Consider the following 14,805-nt stretch of genomic DNA (forward strand, 5'->3'; position numbering starts at 1 on the left):
TTTTGGTTTTGGGGTTTTTTTTTTTTTTTTTAAAGGTTTTTAATTAATCTCTACACCTGATGTGGAGCTCCAGCTCACAACCCTGAGATCATGCTCTTCCGGCTGAGCCAGCCAGGTGCCCCCCCCCGACAAATTTTATTTAGCAAAACAAGATAAATGTTATTCACCCATCTTTTCAAGGAAAATGAATTTCTTATAGAAGGGAAAGGAAGTGGGTGAATTAGGGGGCAAGAAAGAAGGAAACTGGGTTAAAAATTTAAAAAATTAAAAAAAAAAACTACATTTCCTGTGATGCTCCTCGGCATCCCCCTCCCCACCCCGGGAGGGCAGCGTGCCCCCATCCCATAGCTGCGGAAGCCCGGGCAGGAGGGCCCCCCGCCCCAGTAACCAGCAGCTGCAGAAACCAGGGCCTGTCTCCCTGGAGCACCCGACCTACAGTGGGCACTCAGTACCTAGGGACCCGTCTCTCATCAGGACGGGGTGGGGGCGCCAGGTGAACTCAGGGAGATGGGCCACCCACCTGGGCTCGGCGCCGTCTCAGCCACAGTGGGACACAATTACAGCAAGGGAAGGAAGTAAGCGAGGCCAGGGCAGGCCTGCCAGCCACCAGCACACAGGAGACGTCTTCACTGGGACTGGGCCAATCTTGGGTTTGGAGGAGCTCCACGCCTGTGCAGAGGCGCCCGGGCCATGTGGGGACAGTCACACGGGTGTCTGGCTCTGCTGACGAGGCCAAGGCCGGTCTTGAGCTGGAAGCGGATGCATCTGCAGAACTCACCCCAAGGGCCTTATTTGGGTTCCATGCTCCTAGCACGCAGCTCACTGGTTTTGACTGGGATTCCCAGATGGGGCCACAGACAGGAGTGCTCCGTCCTAGGACAGGTACTTGTCACGGGGCACGCCACGTTGCTCGCGATGCCCCAGGGCACCAGGGTTCGGGGTCCTCCTTCCCTGTCCTGGTTCAGCTGTCACCCTACCCTTCCGAGGCCGTGAGCCCCCGAGGTTCCGCACAGCTCTGGCCAGCACCCAGCCGTGAGCCCATCAGTCAGTCCCCGGGCCTTTCTGACTGCCCAGTGTAAGAAAATGTCATTCGTGGACTTAAAAATCAGGAGATTCACAATGAAAATCCGGACTTCAACTTTTTAAAACCTCTGAAGGGCCAGCTGCACGGACCCCTCCTCCAGCAACGGTTGGGCTAATTGCTGTCCGTGGGGCTCGGCCCACCACTCCCTACCATGCCCATGATCCCAGGGCCTCCTCACTGCCTTGACATGGGGCCCCACCCTGAGGGGGCCTCAGTGGTCCTGTCCCAAGACCTCACTAGAATCAGGCTGGGGGGTCGCGGCCTCCTCCTCCCGGAGCGCACCTTTCCCTGAGGGCCACCTGGGCAGCGTGGCCACAAGGGCCCGGGGCTCAGAGGGAGCCCCTGCCTTGGGATCCTGCAAGCCCTCCTCACCGGCAAACGGGAACAGCCCTGCTCCTTCCACCCTGGGTGGCCGGCTGGGAGCACCTGGGAAGTGGGAGGCCGAGAGCCCAGCCAAGTGGCACAAGCTGGTGCAGCCCCGCGTGCTCCACGGCGACGGCCGGCACAGCCGTCTTAGCTACTCTCTCCCCCAAGCATGGCCCAAGCCCAGAGGGGGCACACGGCCCCCCCCGTAGCACGGGTGCAGGCCGGAGGGTGTGCTGCCAGCCGGGACAGGCGGCCTAAGGGGCTAGCGGGCCTCTGTCGGCATGGGGGCCCCGCCACGTCCAGGAGCGCTCACGCAAGCCGAGCCACCGCGGGGAGCTGTGGGCATCCAGGCCGAGCCGTGCGGTGTGCGCAGAGGCGAGGACGGTGAGGGCCTGTGGGCGCTGAAGCCCGTCTCTGCCGCCTGCCCCCCGCGAGGCTGACTTTGCAGAAAGGAGCCTGAAGGGACCGGCTCTTCACTGGTGAGGAAGAGGATGGGTAAGCACCTCGGGGGCTCTGAGTGTACTTTCCCCTCCCAACATTTTAACACATTTTCCTTTTAAAGATTTATTTATGAGAGAGGGCACAACCAGTGGGGGCAGAAGGCAGAGGGAGAAGCAGACTCCCCGCGGAGCAGGGAGCCCAACGTGGGGCTCGATCCCAGGACCCTGGGATCATGACCTGAGCCGAAGGCAGACGCTTAACGACTGAGCCACCCAGGCGCCCCATTTTATCACATCTTCGAGTCTGTACCAACTCAGGCCACACCGTGGTGTGAACACCTGCATGCCCACTCCTGGATCCATCCACTGGCGGTTCGGAGGGCAGATGCGTAGGGATCCTCCCTGCAGCTTTGCTCTGAGCCCTCTGAAAACCCCCCACAGGCCTGGCTTCAAAGCCTCCCTCCAAGAGGAAGGCGGGAAGGGTGAGTCTGCACAGGCCCCTGTTCCCCACTGGCAAGGCAAAGGACCTCGGGGAGCTTCGTGTTATTTAATTTTGCTCCCATCCAGTACACGAAAGCTCTGGAAGGCTCTTTCATGAAAAGGTCAGGCAAACCCACTAGTGTTTTAGGTCTTAAGTTGAGGCTCCAAATGAGCTAATTGCTGGAACAACCCAGAACATGGGGAAAATCTGGTTAGAACGGCCGTTTCCAGGGACGCCTGGGTGGCTCAGTTAAGCGTCTGCCTTCAGCTCACGTCGTCATCCTGGGGTCCTGGGATCGAGCCCCTGCTCAGCGGGGAGCCTGCTTCTCCCTCTCCTTCTGCTCCCCCTGCTTGTGCTCTCTCGCTCTGTCCAGTAAAATCTAAAAAAATAAAGAACGGCCTTTTCCAACCTTGTAGAGGTTAGCCCCTTGTTGCGATTTAAGTTAAATTAAAACCACTCTCAGCCCCTTGGGCAACACCCGAGGAGCTCAGCAGGGGCACAGAGAGCCCCCAACGCGGGCGGGCAGGAGGGGGGGCTCCTCCACAGCGCGGAGCTCGCACAGACACGGCAAGATGCAGGGAGAGGCTCGGGGCCCCCAACGGGACTCCGCGGGGGCACAAGGTTCTCCACAACATCTGACACGGGCGCCCGGGGTGTCCATGAGGGGCCGGGCCTGGCGCCACGGGCGTTCTCTGGCAGCCTCTCCCGCGTGGGCCGACCCCCCCCCATCAGGGTCAGTGAGCTCTGACCACTTTTGCCTGGTTTGATCAAGTTCTGCTGGAACCCCGGCTCCCCCGCGTGCCGTATGGCAGGTGGCGGCCCCCAGACAAGCAGCGGGGCCGAGCAGAGCCGCCCGGGAGCCGCACACAGGCCCCCGCAGCCAGCGCCTGCCCCGCCCGCACTGCGCGTTCGCACCAGGCACTTCGGCAACGTCCTCACGGGTCTCCGTCCCCGGGCGGCGGGAAAGCCCTGGCTGAGGCCTGCCTGGGAAGACACGGTCCTGAGACGCCACTGTCCGTCCCCTGCTCACCACCGTCAGGCACCGATCGCCCACCTGGGGTCGGGGCACCTCACCCTGGCGCTTCGTTCCGCACCAAAGCCGCACCTCCCAGCGGCACACACGCAGACCCCACCGTTCACCACCTTAGCAACACACGCCCCTTCCTGCGGGAAGTGGTGGTCCCCGAGGCCGCCGCCTTGGAGCTCCGAGAAAGGCCAGCAACGCGTTCCAAAGATGCCCCCACTGCCCCCACGGGAAGGCACTTCCCGCCTTTTCTCCGCCCACGGCGCCCGCGTGCAGGTCACAGTCCTGTTACAGCATGCTTCCCAAGGGACTCCCCGTCTGGGGACTCTGACGGCCGCCAACAGATGGGAAAGTCCTCGGGGTTTAGAATGAGCTAAAGGCAGTTCCACCCCGTACCCCAAGAAACATTCTACGAATTCAGACGCTCAACCCCACAGCTGGGACGGAATGAAGAAGTAAACGCAGAACACGTCCACAACATCAGGCTTCCGTACAAACAGTCACTTGGTACCTTCAGGGAGAACGCTGTGCCAGCTACCCAACGAGAACCGACCCACAGCCAAAGCGGAAACACGAGATCGACCGTGTAATGCCCAAAGTCAAACACGCAGAAAAAGATCCTCTCTGGCCTGCCCGTACCTCCTCCTCCTACAGCAGAAGGACTCGGGCGTGGAGGGCACCCCTGCAACGTGCCGCCCACACGCCCCGGGAGGCAGCTCTTGGGGAACGAAGGCACACGCGGGGCCGTGGAAACCTGGAAACGAAGTCCTTCCGCAGCAGAGACCAGCCCAGAGCCCAGGAACCCACGCGGGGTGGCACAGTGGGCCGGGCAGTGAGCCGCACACGGCTCCCCTGGGCAGCACCTCCCACCGTTCCCGTAGTTTCCAGCCCCCTCCTGCATGCCCGGCTTCCTCCTAGAAAACCTCCTCTTGCTTGAGCTTCAACGGAACTAGGAAGAAGCAAAATCCCAAAACCCCCAGGAAACCAGGACCGTCCGAGAGCAACACGACCAGCAGAGGGGACACAGACCTCCCTCGACCTCCACGTCACTCACTGATTTATAGTTTTTATAGAAAATTTTATTCAACATACAACATTTTCCAGCAAAAAGGCAATATACAGGAAGAGTTGGTGTACATTGCTGCTACAGAAACAAACAAAAATCCTGGAAAAGGATGAAAAATAAGTGTGATCTGCTGATTCTATTTTACTGCACTCAAAACTAGACACGCAGCCGGCATTAGCTCCAAAATAAAAGGAAACAAGGCTGGGACTGAAATAAAACTACACACAATGAATATCAACATCAGTGAGAGTCACTTAGATGCACCCAACAAAGTCACCTCCTCCCAGTGGCGAATTTTACATGTTCATTCATTAAATATACAATTTCATTTCTCTTTTTTTTTTTTTTTTTTAACTTTTTTACAAAGTCAACAGCTTACTGACCACTAGTGAGCATGCCCTCTTTGCTAAAAGGCTCTCCTTTTCTCCTTCTGTCTGTTCCGTTTCGAAGAAATTCTACTGGTAACTGCTTCACCTGCCTGTATGAGTGGGTGAGATCGTTAGGTCTGCCGAGGCAGCAGATACACCTTAACTGCATTGGACAGTGTTTTCAATTGAATAAAAAGACCCCGACCCGCCTGGCAGGCCCGTATTTGTGTTCAGTGCCTCCACGTTGCGAGCAGGCTGCGGAGCGGGGTGACTGGCAGGGTGAGACACGTTTACTGAGACCCAGGCAGCGGGAGAGGACCGAGGAAGGGGGACAGTACACGCAGTGAAGGAAAGAGCACTATTTATTAGGTTGTGAGTTTCTCTGTTTTGCCTTTACAGATGCACAAAAGGTCATGGCAAGTAGAACTGAGAGGGAAATACGTCAGACGAGCCTACACGCAAGACCAGCCGCGGGGCTGGTGACCGCGACCCTAGGAAGGCAGCCAGGCGGCCTCCGCCAGCTAGGAACAGACCAGAGGCCTCTCGCCAGAGCCTCAAGGCCCTCACCTCTTCTCCCCCGCGAGGCTGGCCGTCGCCTTGCACTGTGGTTACCATAAAATAACTCTCATTGGCATCCAAGCTTTATAAAAACACCTTCATTTTGCTCAAAAAGGGCAGTCAATAGATACAGAGAAGCCAAACTGAACAGCCTCAACAAAATAAAATTAACATCAGCAGCAAATCCCCTTGCTGAAGACTTCGGATAGAGTGCACGTGTACCAAAGTTCTAGGCTGTTAAAAAGGGGCACACACCCACGCACGGCCCCTCGCCTTGCACACAGTGGGTAAGGAAGTCAGTTATGGATTTTAATGGCCTTTTCCAGGTAAGTGTAGCGACTCCTCTTTGGGGCTTTGTTGAAGTGGTCGAGCCCTAGCCAAGGCCGAGGATGAGACATGTTACCTGGTGGAGAGAGAGACACAGCTGAGACCGGACGGAGAGCAAGTCCTAGAAGCCCAGGGCCAGTGGCCGACCCGAGGTGTGGCTACCGGGGAAGCTGGGACTCGGAGCCAAGCACCGCCCACCCTCACGGACCAGGCCACCGACGTCTCAACCCTGGTCACGCACTGTTCCTCCCTGCTTCACAGACGCCACTGCAACCCGGGGCGGGCCGCCCGCTTCTCGGCCCGCGGGAGGGCGCTTACCAGGCTGGGGCTCAAAGTCTTTCAAGTTCACTTCATACTCATCCTCGTTAATGTACTGGTGTCGGCCCATCATCACAATGGCAAATTTAAACTGAAAGACAGAAGGGCCCCTCCTCCGTGAACTCTGGGCACAAGCAAACGCACACCTCTGGCCAAAGTCTCGGCTGCTTTCTGAGCCAAGGTTTCGGGGTGCTGCCCGACATCCCTCACAAGTGCCCAAGACGTGTGTACCTTCTCAAACTCCTTTTCCTGGATGTCTAGCAGACTCTGAATCCGTTTCATGACTTCTCTGAAATGCTCGCCCTACGAACGGTAAAGGACACGTGTGTGCACACTCATCTGTGTGCGCCCCTCCGTGGCGGCGGCCCCTCGTGGCCCACGTGGACACCACCAAAGCTCATCATCAGCCCAGAAGAGCCCAGATTCAGCAGCATGAATCCCAAAGCACTACGAGACGGAGGATACTCGACCTATTACCAAACACCCTCACCTGGTGTATCCTCAGCAAAAATGGAATCCCGAACGTCCCAAACACCTCTTTGTGGAAGTGCGCCACGGTGACGAGCATCTCATTCTCCTTGTCTATGTCCACCTGGTCCAAAGGTATTTCCTGGGGACAGAAGGAGATACACAGAGCTGAGCGACGCGGTCTACGCAAACAAACTCCGCATGTGCTTCTGACTCGATGCTCCAACGTGGCATCACTGTGGGTGACGCCAGGTTTGGGTCTTGTTAGAATGAGGAGAGCTCCGAGTTGGAAGGTATCTGCATTTTTTTTTTTTTTTAAGATTTTTTTATTTATTTTTTGACAGAGAAAGACACAGCGAGAGAGGGAACACAAGCAGGGGGAGTGGGAGAGGGAGAAGCAGGCTTCCCGCGGAGCAGGGAGCCCGATGCGGGGCTCGATCCCAGGACTCCGGGATCATGACCTGAGCTGAAGGCAGACGCTTAACGACTGAGCCACCCAGGCGCCCCAGGTATCTGCATTTTTAAAGGAAACTCTGGGTTTCTGGAGACCAAATGATGTACTAGTCTAGTAACTGGAAATTTCAAACACTCCTCAATCAACAGGGAGCCACAGCTTCTAACCAGACTTGCTTGGTGGCCCATATTTAGAACTCACTCCCGAGAACAAGTCCTCTGCGATCCTACGTATATGGGGACCTCTGCAGTCAGACCCAGAGCAAGGAGGACGCTGCGGCAGGGGCAGGGGGGGGTCAGGCGGGTTTCAGCAGAGCAGGCCAGCACTCTGTGTGACGGACGGCGGGCAAGGTCGAGCAGCGCTGTCAGCGGGCCTCATGCCGCTCAACCCGACACACCTGATGTGCTTGCAGAGGAAGATTTCAATAAAGGATTAATTCCTCAAAATGTGTAAGAGTAAAATTAACTGCAGGGATCACATCTACGGGTATCCTACACAACACTTAGGCCATGTCCGCAAGTCAGGGCTATCTGAGGAGAGAGGCGGGTGGCCATCCCACCGGCCAGGGCGCCCACGAGGGAGGGCCGGTTACCTCTATTCGAAACGTTCTACTCGTCGCCGGAGATAAGCATTCTAACAGTTCATCTTCTTGGTGTACACCAATAATCTTGTAGCTTACGATTTCTAGCAGCCTGCACAAAACAAGGGGGGAAATGAACTACATCAATTCGTGTGAGAAAAAAGGATGGGTAAGTAGCTTCCTAAAAAGAAATTCTTTATTATAAAGCTATCTACATTTGCTTATTTTCTTCCTCTTCAGAGAGCTGAAAGGCCCAAAGAGGGCATCCTCGGGGAGGAACAGAGGCCCCGTCGGCGGCCCCTGCAGTCTGAGGCCATGCGGCCCCATGTGGGCACAGGGATGGAGGGGAAACCAAGTCTCCAAGAACTGTGTACATCGTGTCCACAATGGTTCCCAGCTGGGCAGGACCTGTGGTGTTTTTCTCGTGCACTCTTTAGAGAATAAAGATCTCATTCTTTTATTGATAACACAGAGCACGCATTCCGGGAAGCAAAGAGCCCCAAGGCTTGTTTTGTCCTATGAGCGGGCGGCAGGGCACGGGGATGAGAAGGCCCGACCCTGAAACAAACACTGCCCGTCAAGTCTGGGGCTTCTGTCTGCAGCCGGAGTATCAGCCCCATGGATCAGAAGCACCTGGATTTCTCCACTGCAACCAAGAGCAACCTGGATTTCTGCCCTGTTTCAGCTGATGCTCCATTTGAGTCCTCTCTTTACTGTGGGTGACTTTTCTACCCAAATCTCATCTTTCTACAGCTTAGTAACAGTCAGGAGACAGGGAAGGAAGAAAGAAAACATGGCTCAATTGTGAAATATTTATAAACCGCCACAAAAGCCGGGCAGAGAGCCGGTCTGCCACTCTGCTGCGCGGGTCCTGGGAACACGGCCGCAGGGCGCAGGCCGCCCCCAGCTGCAGGAAATACTTGCCTAAGTTTCCCTGACGCCTTCTCCCCAAGCTCAACAGCCTTTTTACATTCTTCCAGCAGGTCCCGGACACACCCATGCTTATCGGGATATAGTGTGATTTCCTAGGAAATGACAAGATGAAAGAAAACGTAAGGGGTCTGCTCGAGCACATCCTCGATGCTGGAAGAGGGGAAAAACCTGCAAGGGATTTTCAGTTGTCCCTAGCTCCCCACCACATCACCGACGCCCCCAGTCTGAGGGCCCCTGATGCATGAACTCGGACCCCCAGCCCCAGCCCAGGCCTGCAGGGGAGTTTAAGAAATGCCACTTTGATGCCAAAAGGTTGCCATTTACAGGACAGCTTCTCGGCAAACTCTCCCACAGAAGGCCAGCTCCTAGCTGGCTCTCTCAGCAAAGTGACAACAGGACAGTGTCAGCCGAGACAACAACCAGGGCTGGACTTGAGGATGTCAGCCTGTCAATTCCACCCAGATGAGCATGTTTTATGGCACACAGCGAGCATTTTCCTTAAAACCGGCAGAGCTACAAAGGCGAAACACTAGGGTGCAAGCAGGGAAAGACTTTTCTAGAACCACCACCTCAAGTGGGCGGGCAGCACCCACCCCGCCCTCAGGCCCGCTGCTAGAGCCCAGAGGGCCAGGCAGAGGCAGAAATGGTTCAAAAGCAGTGGTGGTGGCAAGAGGGGGACAGAGGGCCTCTAACACCTTTATTTCGTTGTTTTAGTTTTCAAGAGCTAGAAAAACACTAAACACCCACCAATGAGAATAAAAATTCGTATCATTAAAAAGCACGTACCTCTTCCCTAAACTGGCTGTTTAACCAAATACACTTAAAACTTCGTCTGTTTTCAAAGTCTGTGATTTTCATCTTAAGCTATTGAGAAAAGAGAGACTATCAGATATGTCTCCACAAAACCCAAACCTCCTTATGACCCACGGTTACATGAATTCGGACTCATACCTGCTGATAGTAAAGTTTCTTAGGTTGTCTAGGCTTGAAGAACTGTAGGAGATCTCTTAAAGTCCCTTCATAATTATGTCTAAGAGGGTTACCTGGGCCGTCCCTATAACTGCACAAGAAAACAGCATATAAACAAATGACTTGTTTATTTGCCTAAAACAAATATCCGTGAGTTAGCATAAACACAAACCACTGCCCGTACGCCTAGATTCAAACTGTGGGCCTGGCACAGGGCTTCCCTCCATACTCCTGTTTCCCGAGCCCTTAGTCCCCCTGGCGGTCCCACATGCGCTCTCAGCAATGGGGACAGGGCACGCGCGAGCCTGGCCGGGGTGGCCCCGGCTGGATGCTCGGGAGAGGTGTTGGTGATGTATCTAAACAAGTCTGGCTCTAGATGAGGCAGACTGCCAACTACTCGGACATCTGGGAGCAGCGTGGGCAGGATGTGCGTGGTGACGACTCTGTATCGGAAACTAAGCGGTGGCCTGTCAGATGCTGCAGCCAGCTATTATTGGAATTAGTTCCACAATGTCAAGATCAATTATGGAGGGCATGCAGTACAGACCAAACAGCAAGGGGCCAGGGAGCGCCTTACCCTTGAGACTTGAAAAACTGGAGCAACATGGGGTCAGTGTTGAGCCTCTGGGCCACTGTCTTTGCAACCTGGGAGGGAAGGGACCCAAAGTCAAAAAAGAAGGCCCATGTTGGGGAGTGAACTGAAATTTGCTTATAAACTCTACCATTAACTATTTATCTAATGTTCTTAAAGAAATGTGAAATGAATAGCCTGAATTTACATGGCCTAAAAATCTACCACCGACTGAGAATAAACTACACTCCCCAGTGTATGCTCCATGGGGGCGGCACATCGGTGAAATCACCTGTTAAAGGGTTTTTTGCCTTTTTTTTTTTTTTAAAGTAGCCTGAACACACGACTTGAGCTGAGATCGAGAGACAGACACCTAACCGACTGAGCCACCCAGGTGCCCCACCTTTCCTTTTAAAGATTATTTATCTAAGCAAACTCTACACACAATGTGGGGCTCCCACTCACAACCCTGAGATCAACAGCCACACACTCCTCCCACCCAGCCAGCCAGGTGCCCCAAGGGTTTCTCACTTTTAACGGTGAGGTCTATAGGTTTATTTTCCAATGGCAAGTTGTAATTGAAGGAAAGCTGCTGTAAAAACTATCATCTCAAACCAAATCACGCCGGGGGGGATGAGGTGGGGGTGGGAGGGGGCAGCACCAGCACCAATCCCCTCAAGAACCGCTCGGACAATGGGGCCCTCACCCTCCTCCAGAACCAAACCCATCAGCCTCTCTCTCTTCAGCAACCCTTCCTTTTTAAGAACTTGGGCTCTCTGGTATAGAATCTGAAGGGGAAAGACCATTTGTCAAATACCTGAAAATAATTCATTCGGTTTGATAATGTAACCACAAATCCAGGATCATTAGGGATTGTTTTATCACAGAAAATGACATCAACACGGTGATAGAGGTCTCTGAAATATTCTTTTGCAGTGGGTAATTCACTGTTATCATTTTCAGGGTCATCCCTGCAGGGGGAGAAAGAAACAGATTGCAGACTGAATCGAAGTCCAGGCCAGGGATAATGGTTATTAAAAAAAAAAAAGGCATCACCTCTGAACCCACAGTGACACGGACTAACAGTGTGGATGCCAGGAGTCTGTCCCAGCGAGTCCGTAGCCAGGACAGTTAAGGAAAGGCCACCACACACAGGAGCTGTGCTCGGAGGCTCCCACGTGCTAGTGCGAACCGCCCCCTGCTTCGCATCCTGACAAGGGCACGAAACCATGTCCTCCCATTTTATACACAGGGAAGGACTCGGCCTCACAGCAGAGCCCACTCTCTGACCCCGAGCTGGCAGGCGACCACCTCCCTGCTAAGGCAGCAGATATTTACTACCTGGTCCTCCAAACACAAGTCTGCCAACCTCTGCTCTCAGGGGCCCCATCACCGGTGCTCAAGCCCGCCACGGCCAGGTGGCTTCTGCAAGAGCCCAGGCAAGGCTGCTTGCTGGCAAAGCGGTAAGACGGCAGACCTGCTGGTCCGACGGGCCCTAGACGAACTGCCTATGGAGGTGTGTGCCAGGGATGCTCATGCTGAGGGGAAGGAAAACCAGCCTGCTACTGTTGGAAGGACTTCTGCCACCCCACTAAGAGCTGCCGTGCTCATCACGGATTCTTAGGAAATGAGACCATTCGTTACATGAGCAAAAGGTTCACTGCCCACGATCCCCAAACCTGGAGAGGCCGACTTCTGTCAACATTCTCAGCTACTTAAACAAAATCTAACTCAGCGTCTTGACACAGTTTTGTTTCCTGCTTCTGGGGCTTATGGGGAAACTCGCTCTTAGTACAAAGTGAAACAGTCCTTCAAAAAGTACTTACTTCTGGAAGACTATAATGTCACCGTCCATTAGTTCATCGAGGGCTTTATCAAGAGACACGTCATAATCCTGAATTCTCTCTGTTAAATTCGGTTTAACTTCCTACAGTAAGAGAGATGAATGGTTACCAGGGAACGTCTGCCTAACGTTTAATACGACCAGACGCCGCAGGTGTTCTCCCCGAGAATTCTGTTCTCTCGGCCCTACGTTTCTAATGAGAGTGCTAATGGGAACGTTACTACCCACAAAGACGTAATGATCACCGAGCCTGAATGAGGAAAAATCAGACATCTACAAACGTGACCCTCTACTAGACACCACCCGAGGCCCCCACCACTTAGCTGCAGACTGCACACAACAAGGAAGTCAGGGCTAGCAAAACAAACAAGAAAAGCCCTCCCCAAACCACAAACGATACACTGATTACAGAAAAACAAGCCATCCAAACCTCATAGAGGATAAGGCTAGTATCTTGGATAAATCCTGCTCTGTCACACATAACCGGGAGCAAGTCACCTGCGTTCGAGAAAAACAAAGAATCCAGAGCTGTAACGGACCAAGACTTTAGCAAAACCAACTCCAACGGTGAGGGCAGTAGGACTTACGTATTTTACAGGATATTGGTGTGTAGATGTGCCCACAGTAATTCAAGCTCCGTGTTTTGGGGTCATACATCTTCAAAAATAGCATGACATCATCTACAAGGTTAACAAACAGGTTTTGTTAGGATCTTAACACTTAGGACAATGTCCTAAAAATATTAATAGTAGGCAACCAAGTGACAGCATCTGGCACCCAAAAGCTACCATGTCAGGTGAGGTTCATCAAAACGCTGACTGACCCTAGGAGGACAGCATCATTCGGCACGTCCAGCCCCCGGGCAACAGTAATCCGAGGCAGTGAGGATGGGACCAAGGGCAGTGAACTTATGAGGCATCTTATTTTCAAGGATAGGTACTACCAGCTAGCTGAGTGTTGCCATGAGAAAATGCTAATATTGTGTGTCTTTGCAGCAGTAAGAACTGACCATTTTAGAGCGACCGTCAGCAGACTCTGACCCCCGTTTTGGCAGAGTTGTGCCAGCAGACGGCCAACCTGTTCGTTGCCGAGTTTCTGCACCCGCTTTCGGGCGGTAGAGGCCGCCAACGGCCCACAGGCGTGAGACACTTACTACCCGGCCCTGGGCAGGGAGGCTCTGCAGCCCGGCTCTGTGGGCCCCTGTGAGGCGCGCGGCAAACCACGCGGACTCAGCACGGCCGCGGCCTGCTCGCCACCAGCAGCCAGTCAGGCCCGCCCAGCTTCACCAAGAAGCCTCAACACGGGAAGGGGTTCAGGGGCATTTCTGGAACCGGACCTCTTGGCAAGGGAAGCATGCCTAAGCCCATGTGTGTCTAGACGCTGGTCCTGGGCCCCAGCTCTGCTGCCCCGGGGGCACTTACGATCTTTGTCAAACTTGGGTAACGTGGCTCCACTGGCAGCCAGCTCCGGATCAACGGTTTCCAGGAATATCGTCCACGGGTTTTCATTATCACTCAGCTCAATCATCTATTTCCAAAAGAGATGCTGGTGTTAGAGTATTTCCAGGGCTAAGTGAGAGTGAAGAGCACGGCTGCCCGCCACTCAGCGGGCCAGAGGCAGACAAGCGACCGCGGCGCAGAGCGACTCTGACCGAGGTGCAAGGCGCCCGCCACCCTCACGCGCCCTCACCGTCTTGTTGCCGTCCGCCTCGTTATCCAACATTGCTGGCCGTTTGGTTCCATTGCTCCTTGCCTGCATGGGCCATAATCGAATCTGATCTTGTGGAAATCCCTGAAAAAAATTACACTAAATTAAAAAAAAAAAATCAGGGGCACCTGGGTGGCTCAATCGTTAAGTGTCTGCCTTCGGCTCAGGTCATGATCCCAGGGTGCTGGGATCGTGCCCCACATCGGGCTCCCTGCTCGGCGGGAAGCCTGCTTTGCTCTCTCCCAACTCCCCCTGCTTGTGTTCCCTCTCTCGCCATCTCTGTCAAATAAATAAATCAAATCTTTAAAAAAAAAAAAAATCAGCTCATACTTTAATTCCGTATGAATGTAAATGATTCTAGGATAAGAAGAAACAAAATGATAGTCTGAGCTCTCCCTGCTGATGTGGACTAGAGAGAGCCCCCCCGCTTCCAGGGTTCCCGGGACACCTGGGTTCAAATGCCCGATCCCAGCTCGTCCAGTTAGTGAGGAAAGCAGACAGAACCTGGAGATGAAAACAACCATCCCCAGAAGGGCCGGCACTCACCATGGTCTGAGAGAGGTTCTGGACAAATTCAGCCAGGGAGGAGTTTTTCAATACTTTGAATACAGTGTATTTCACCTTTTCTTCATCGTACATATCATTTCCTTGGTGGCCACAAAACTGGTCCTCTGCAACTATCTGAAAGTACACAAGAAAACACACAACAGTTTCCAACGGACGCAGAGATGCCATGAGACCACTCCAAGCAAAACAAAGTTTCAACAGTAACAAGCTAAAAAGAGCTAGTCTCTGGCTTCAATGACCGTTCTTCCAGAGACCCAAAGAGAAAAGTATCAAGATGACGAAGGATGAAATCAGGTGTTTAGTTAGAAAGTACAAACACGGATGCCTTGGTGGCTCCGTCGGTTAAGCATCTGCCTTCGGCTCAGGTCATGATCCCGGGGTCCTGGGATTGAGCCCTGCACTGCGCTCCCTGCTCAGCAGGGAACCTGCTTCTCCCTGCCCTCCCTGCTTGTGCTCTCTCTCTCTCTCTCTCTCTCTCTCGCAAATAAAATCTTAAAAAAAAAAAAAAGTACAAACACCTGCACCTCCACACACCCCCACCCCTTCCCTGGAGGGCGAGCTGGAAGCGTGGCGGGCTCTGGATGCAGCCCGGGCCCAGCCAGGACGCCAAGCTAGCTCCTCTTCCCAGGCAACCAACCTGCTGAAAGCAGCACCCACTTCCCAATAGAGCAACCGAACCAT

The 14,805-nt window shown here is 53.9% G+C and overlaps 1 protein-coding gene across 2 annotated transcripts in view; it reads right to left on the reverse strand.

Moving 5' to 3' along the window:
* Nucleotides 1–4,452: 4,452 nt before the first annotated feature.
* Nucleotides 4,453–14,805, reverse strand: part of USP7 (ubiquitin specific peptidase 7) — a 112,876-nt gene continuing 102,523 nt past the window's right edge. For both annotated transcript variants that reach the window (XM_032392159.1, XM_032392158.1), the window contains 16 exons: nt 14,104–14,238; nt 13,540–13,641; nt 13,272–13,377; nt 12,438–12,530; nt 12,281–12,348; nt 11,834–11,934; nt 10,825–10,978; nt 10,014–10,081; nt 9,419–9,527; nt 9,254–9,331; nt 8,459–8,559; nt 7,547–7,646; nt 6,523–6,642; nt 6,264–6,335; nt 6,033–6,123; nt 4,453–5,790 (listed from right to left, as the gene is read on the reverse strand). In XM_032392159.1, coding sequence (XP_032248050.1) covers nt 5,684–5,790; nt 6,033–6,123; nt 6,264–6,335; nt 6,523–6,642; nt 7,547–7,646; nt 8,459–8,559; nt 9,254–9,331; nt 9,419–9,527; nt 10,014–10,081; nt 10,825–10,978; nt 11,834–11,934; nt 12,281–12,348; nt 12,438–12,530; nt 13,272–13,377; nt 13,540–13,641; nt 14,104–14,238 — 1,605 coding nt within the window. In that variant the 3' untranslated portion in view covers nt 4,453–5,683. The remainder of the gene's footprint in view (nt 5,791–6,032; nt 6,124–6,263; nt 6,336–6,522; nt 6,643–7,546; nt 7,647–8,458; nt 8,560–9,253; nt 9,332–9,418; nt 9,528–10,013; nt 10,082–10,824; nt 10,979–11,833; nt 11,935–12,280; nt 12,349–12,437; nt 12,531–13,271; nt 13,378–13,539; nt 13,642–14,103; nt 14,239–14,805) is intronic.

The sequence above is a fragment of the Phoca vitulina genome, unplaced genomic scaffold (genome assembly GCF_004348235.1).
Source record: "Phoca vitulina isolate PV1807 unplaced genomic scaffold, GSC_HSeal_1.0 scaffold66, whole genome shotgun sequence".
Classification (NCBI taxonomy): Eukaryota; Metazoa; Chordata; class Mammalia; order Carnivora; family Phocidae; genus Phoca; species Phoca vitulina.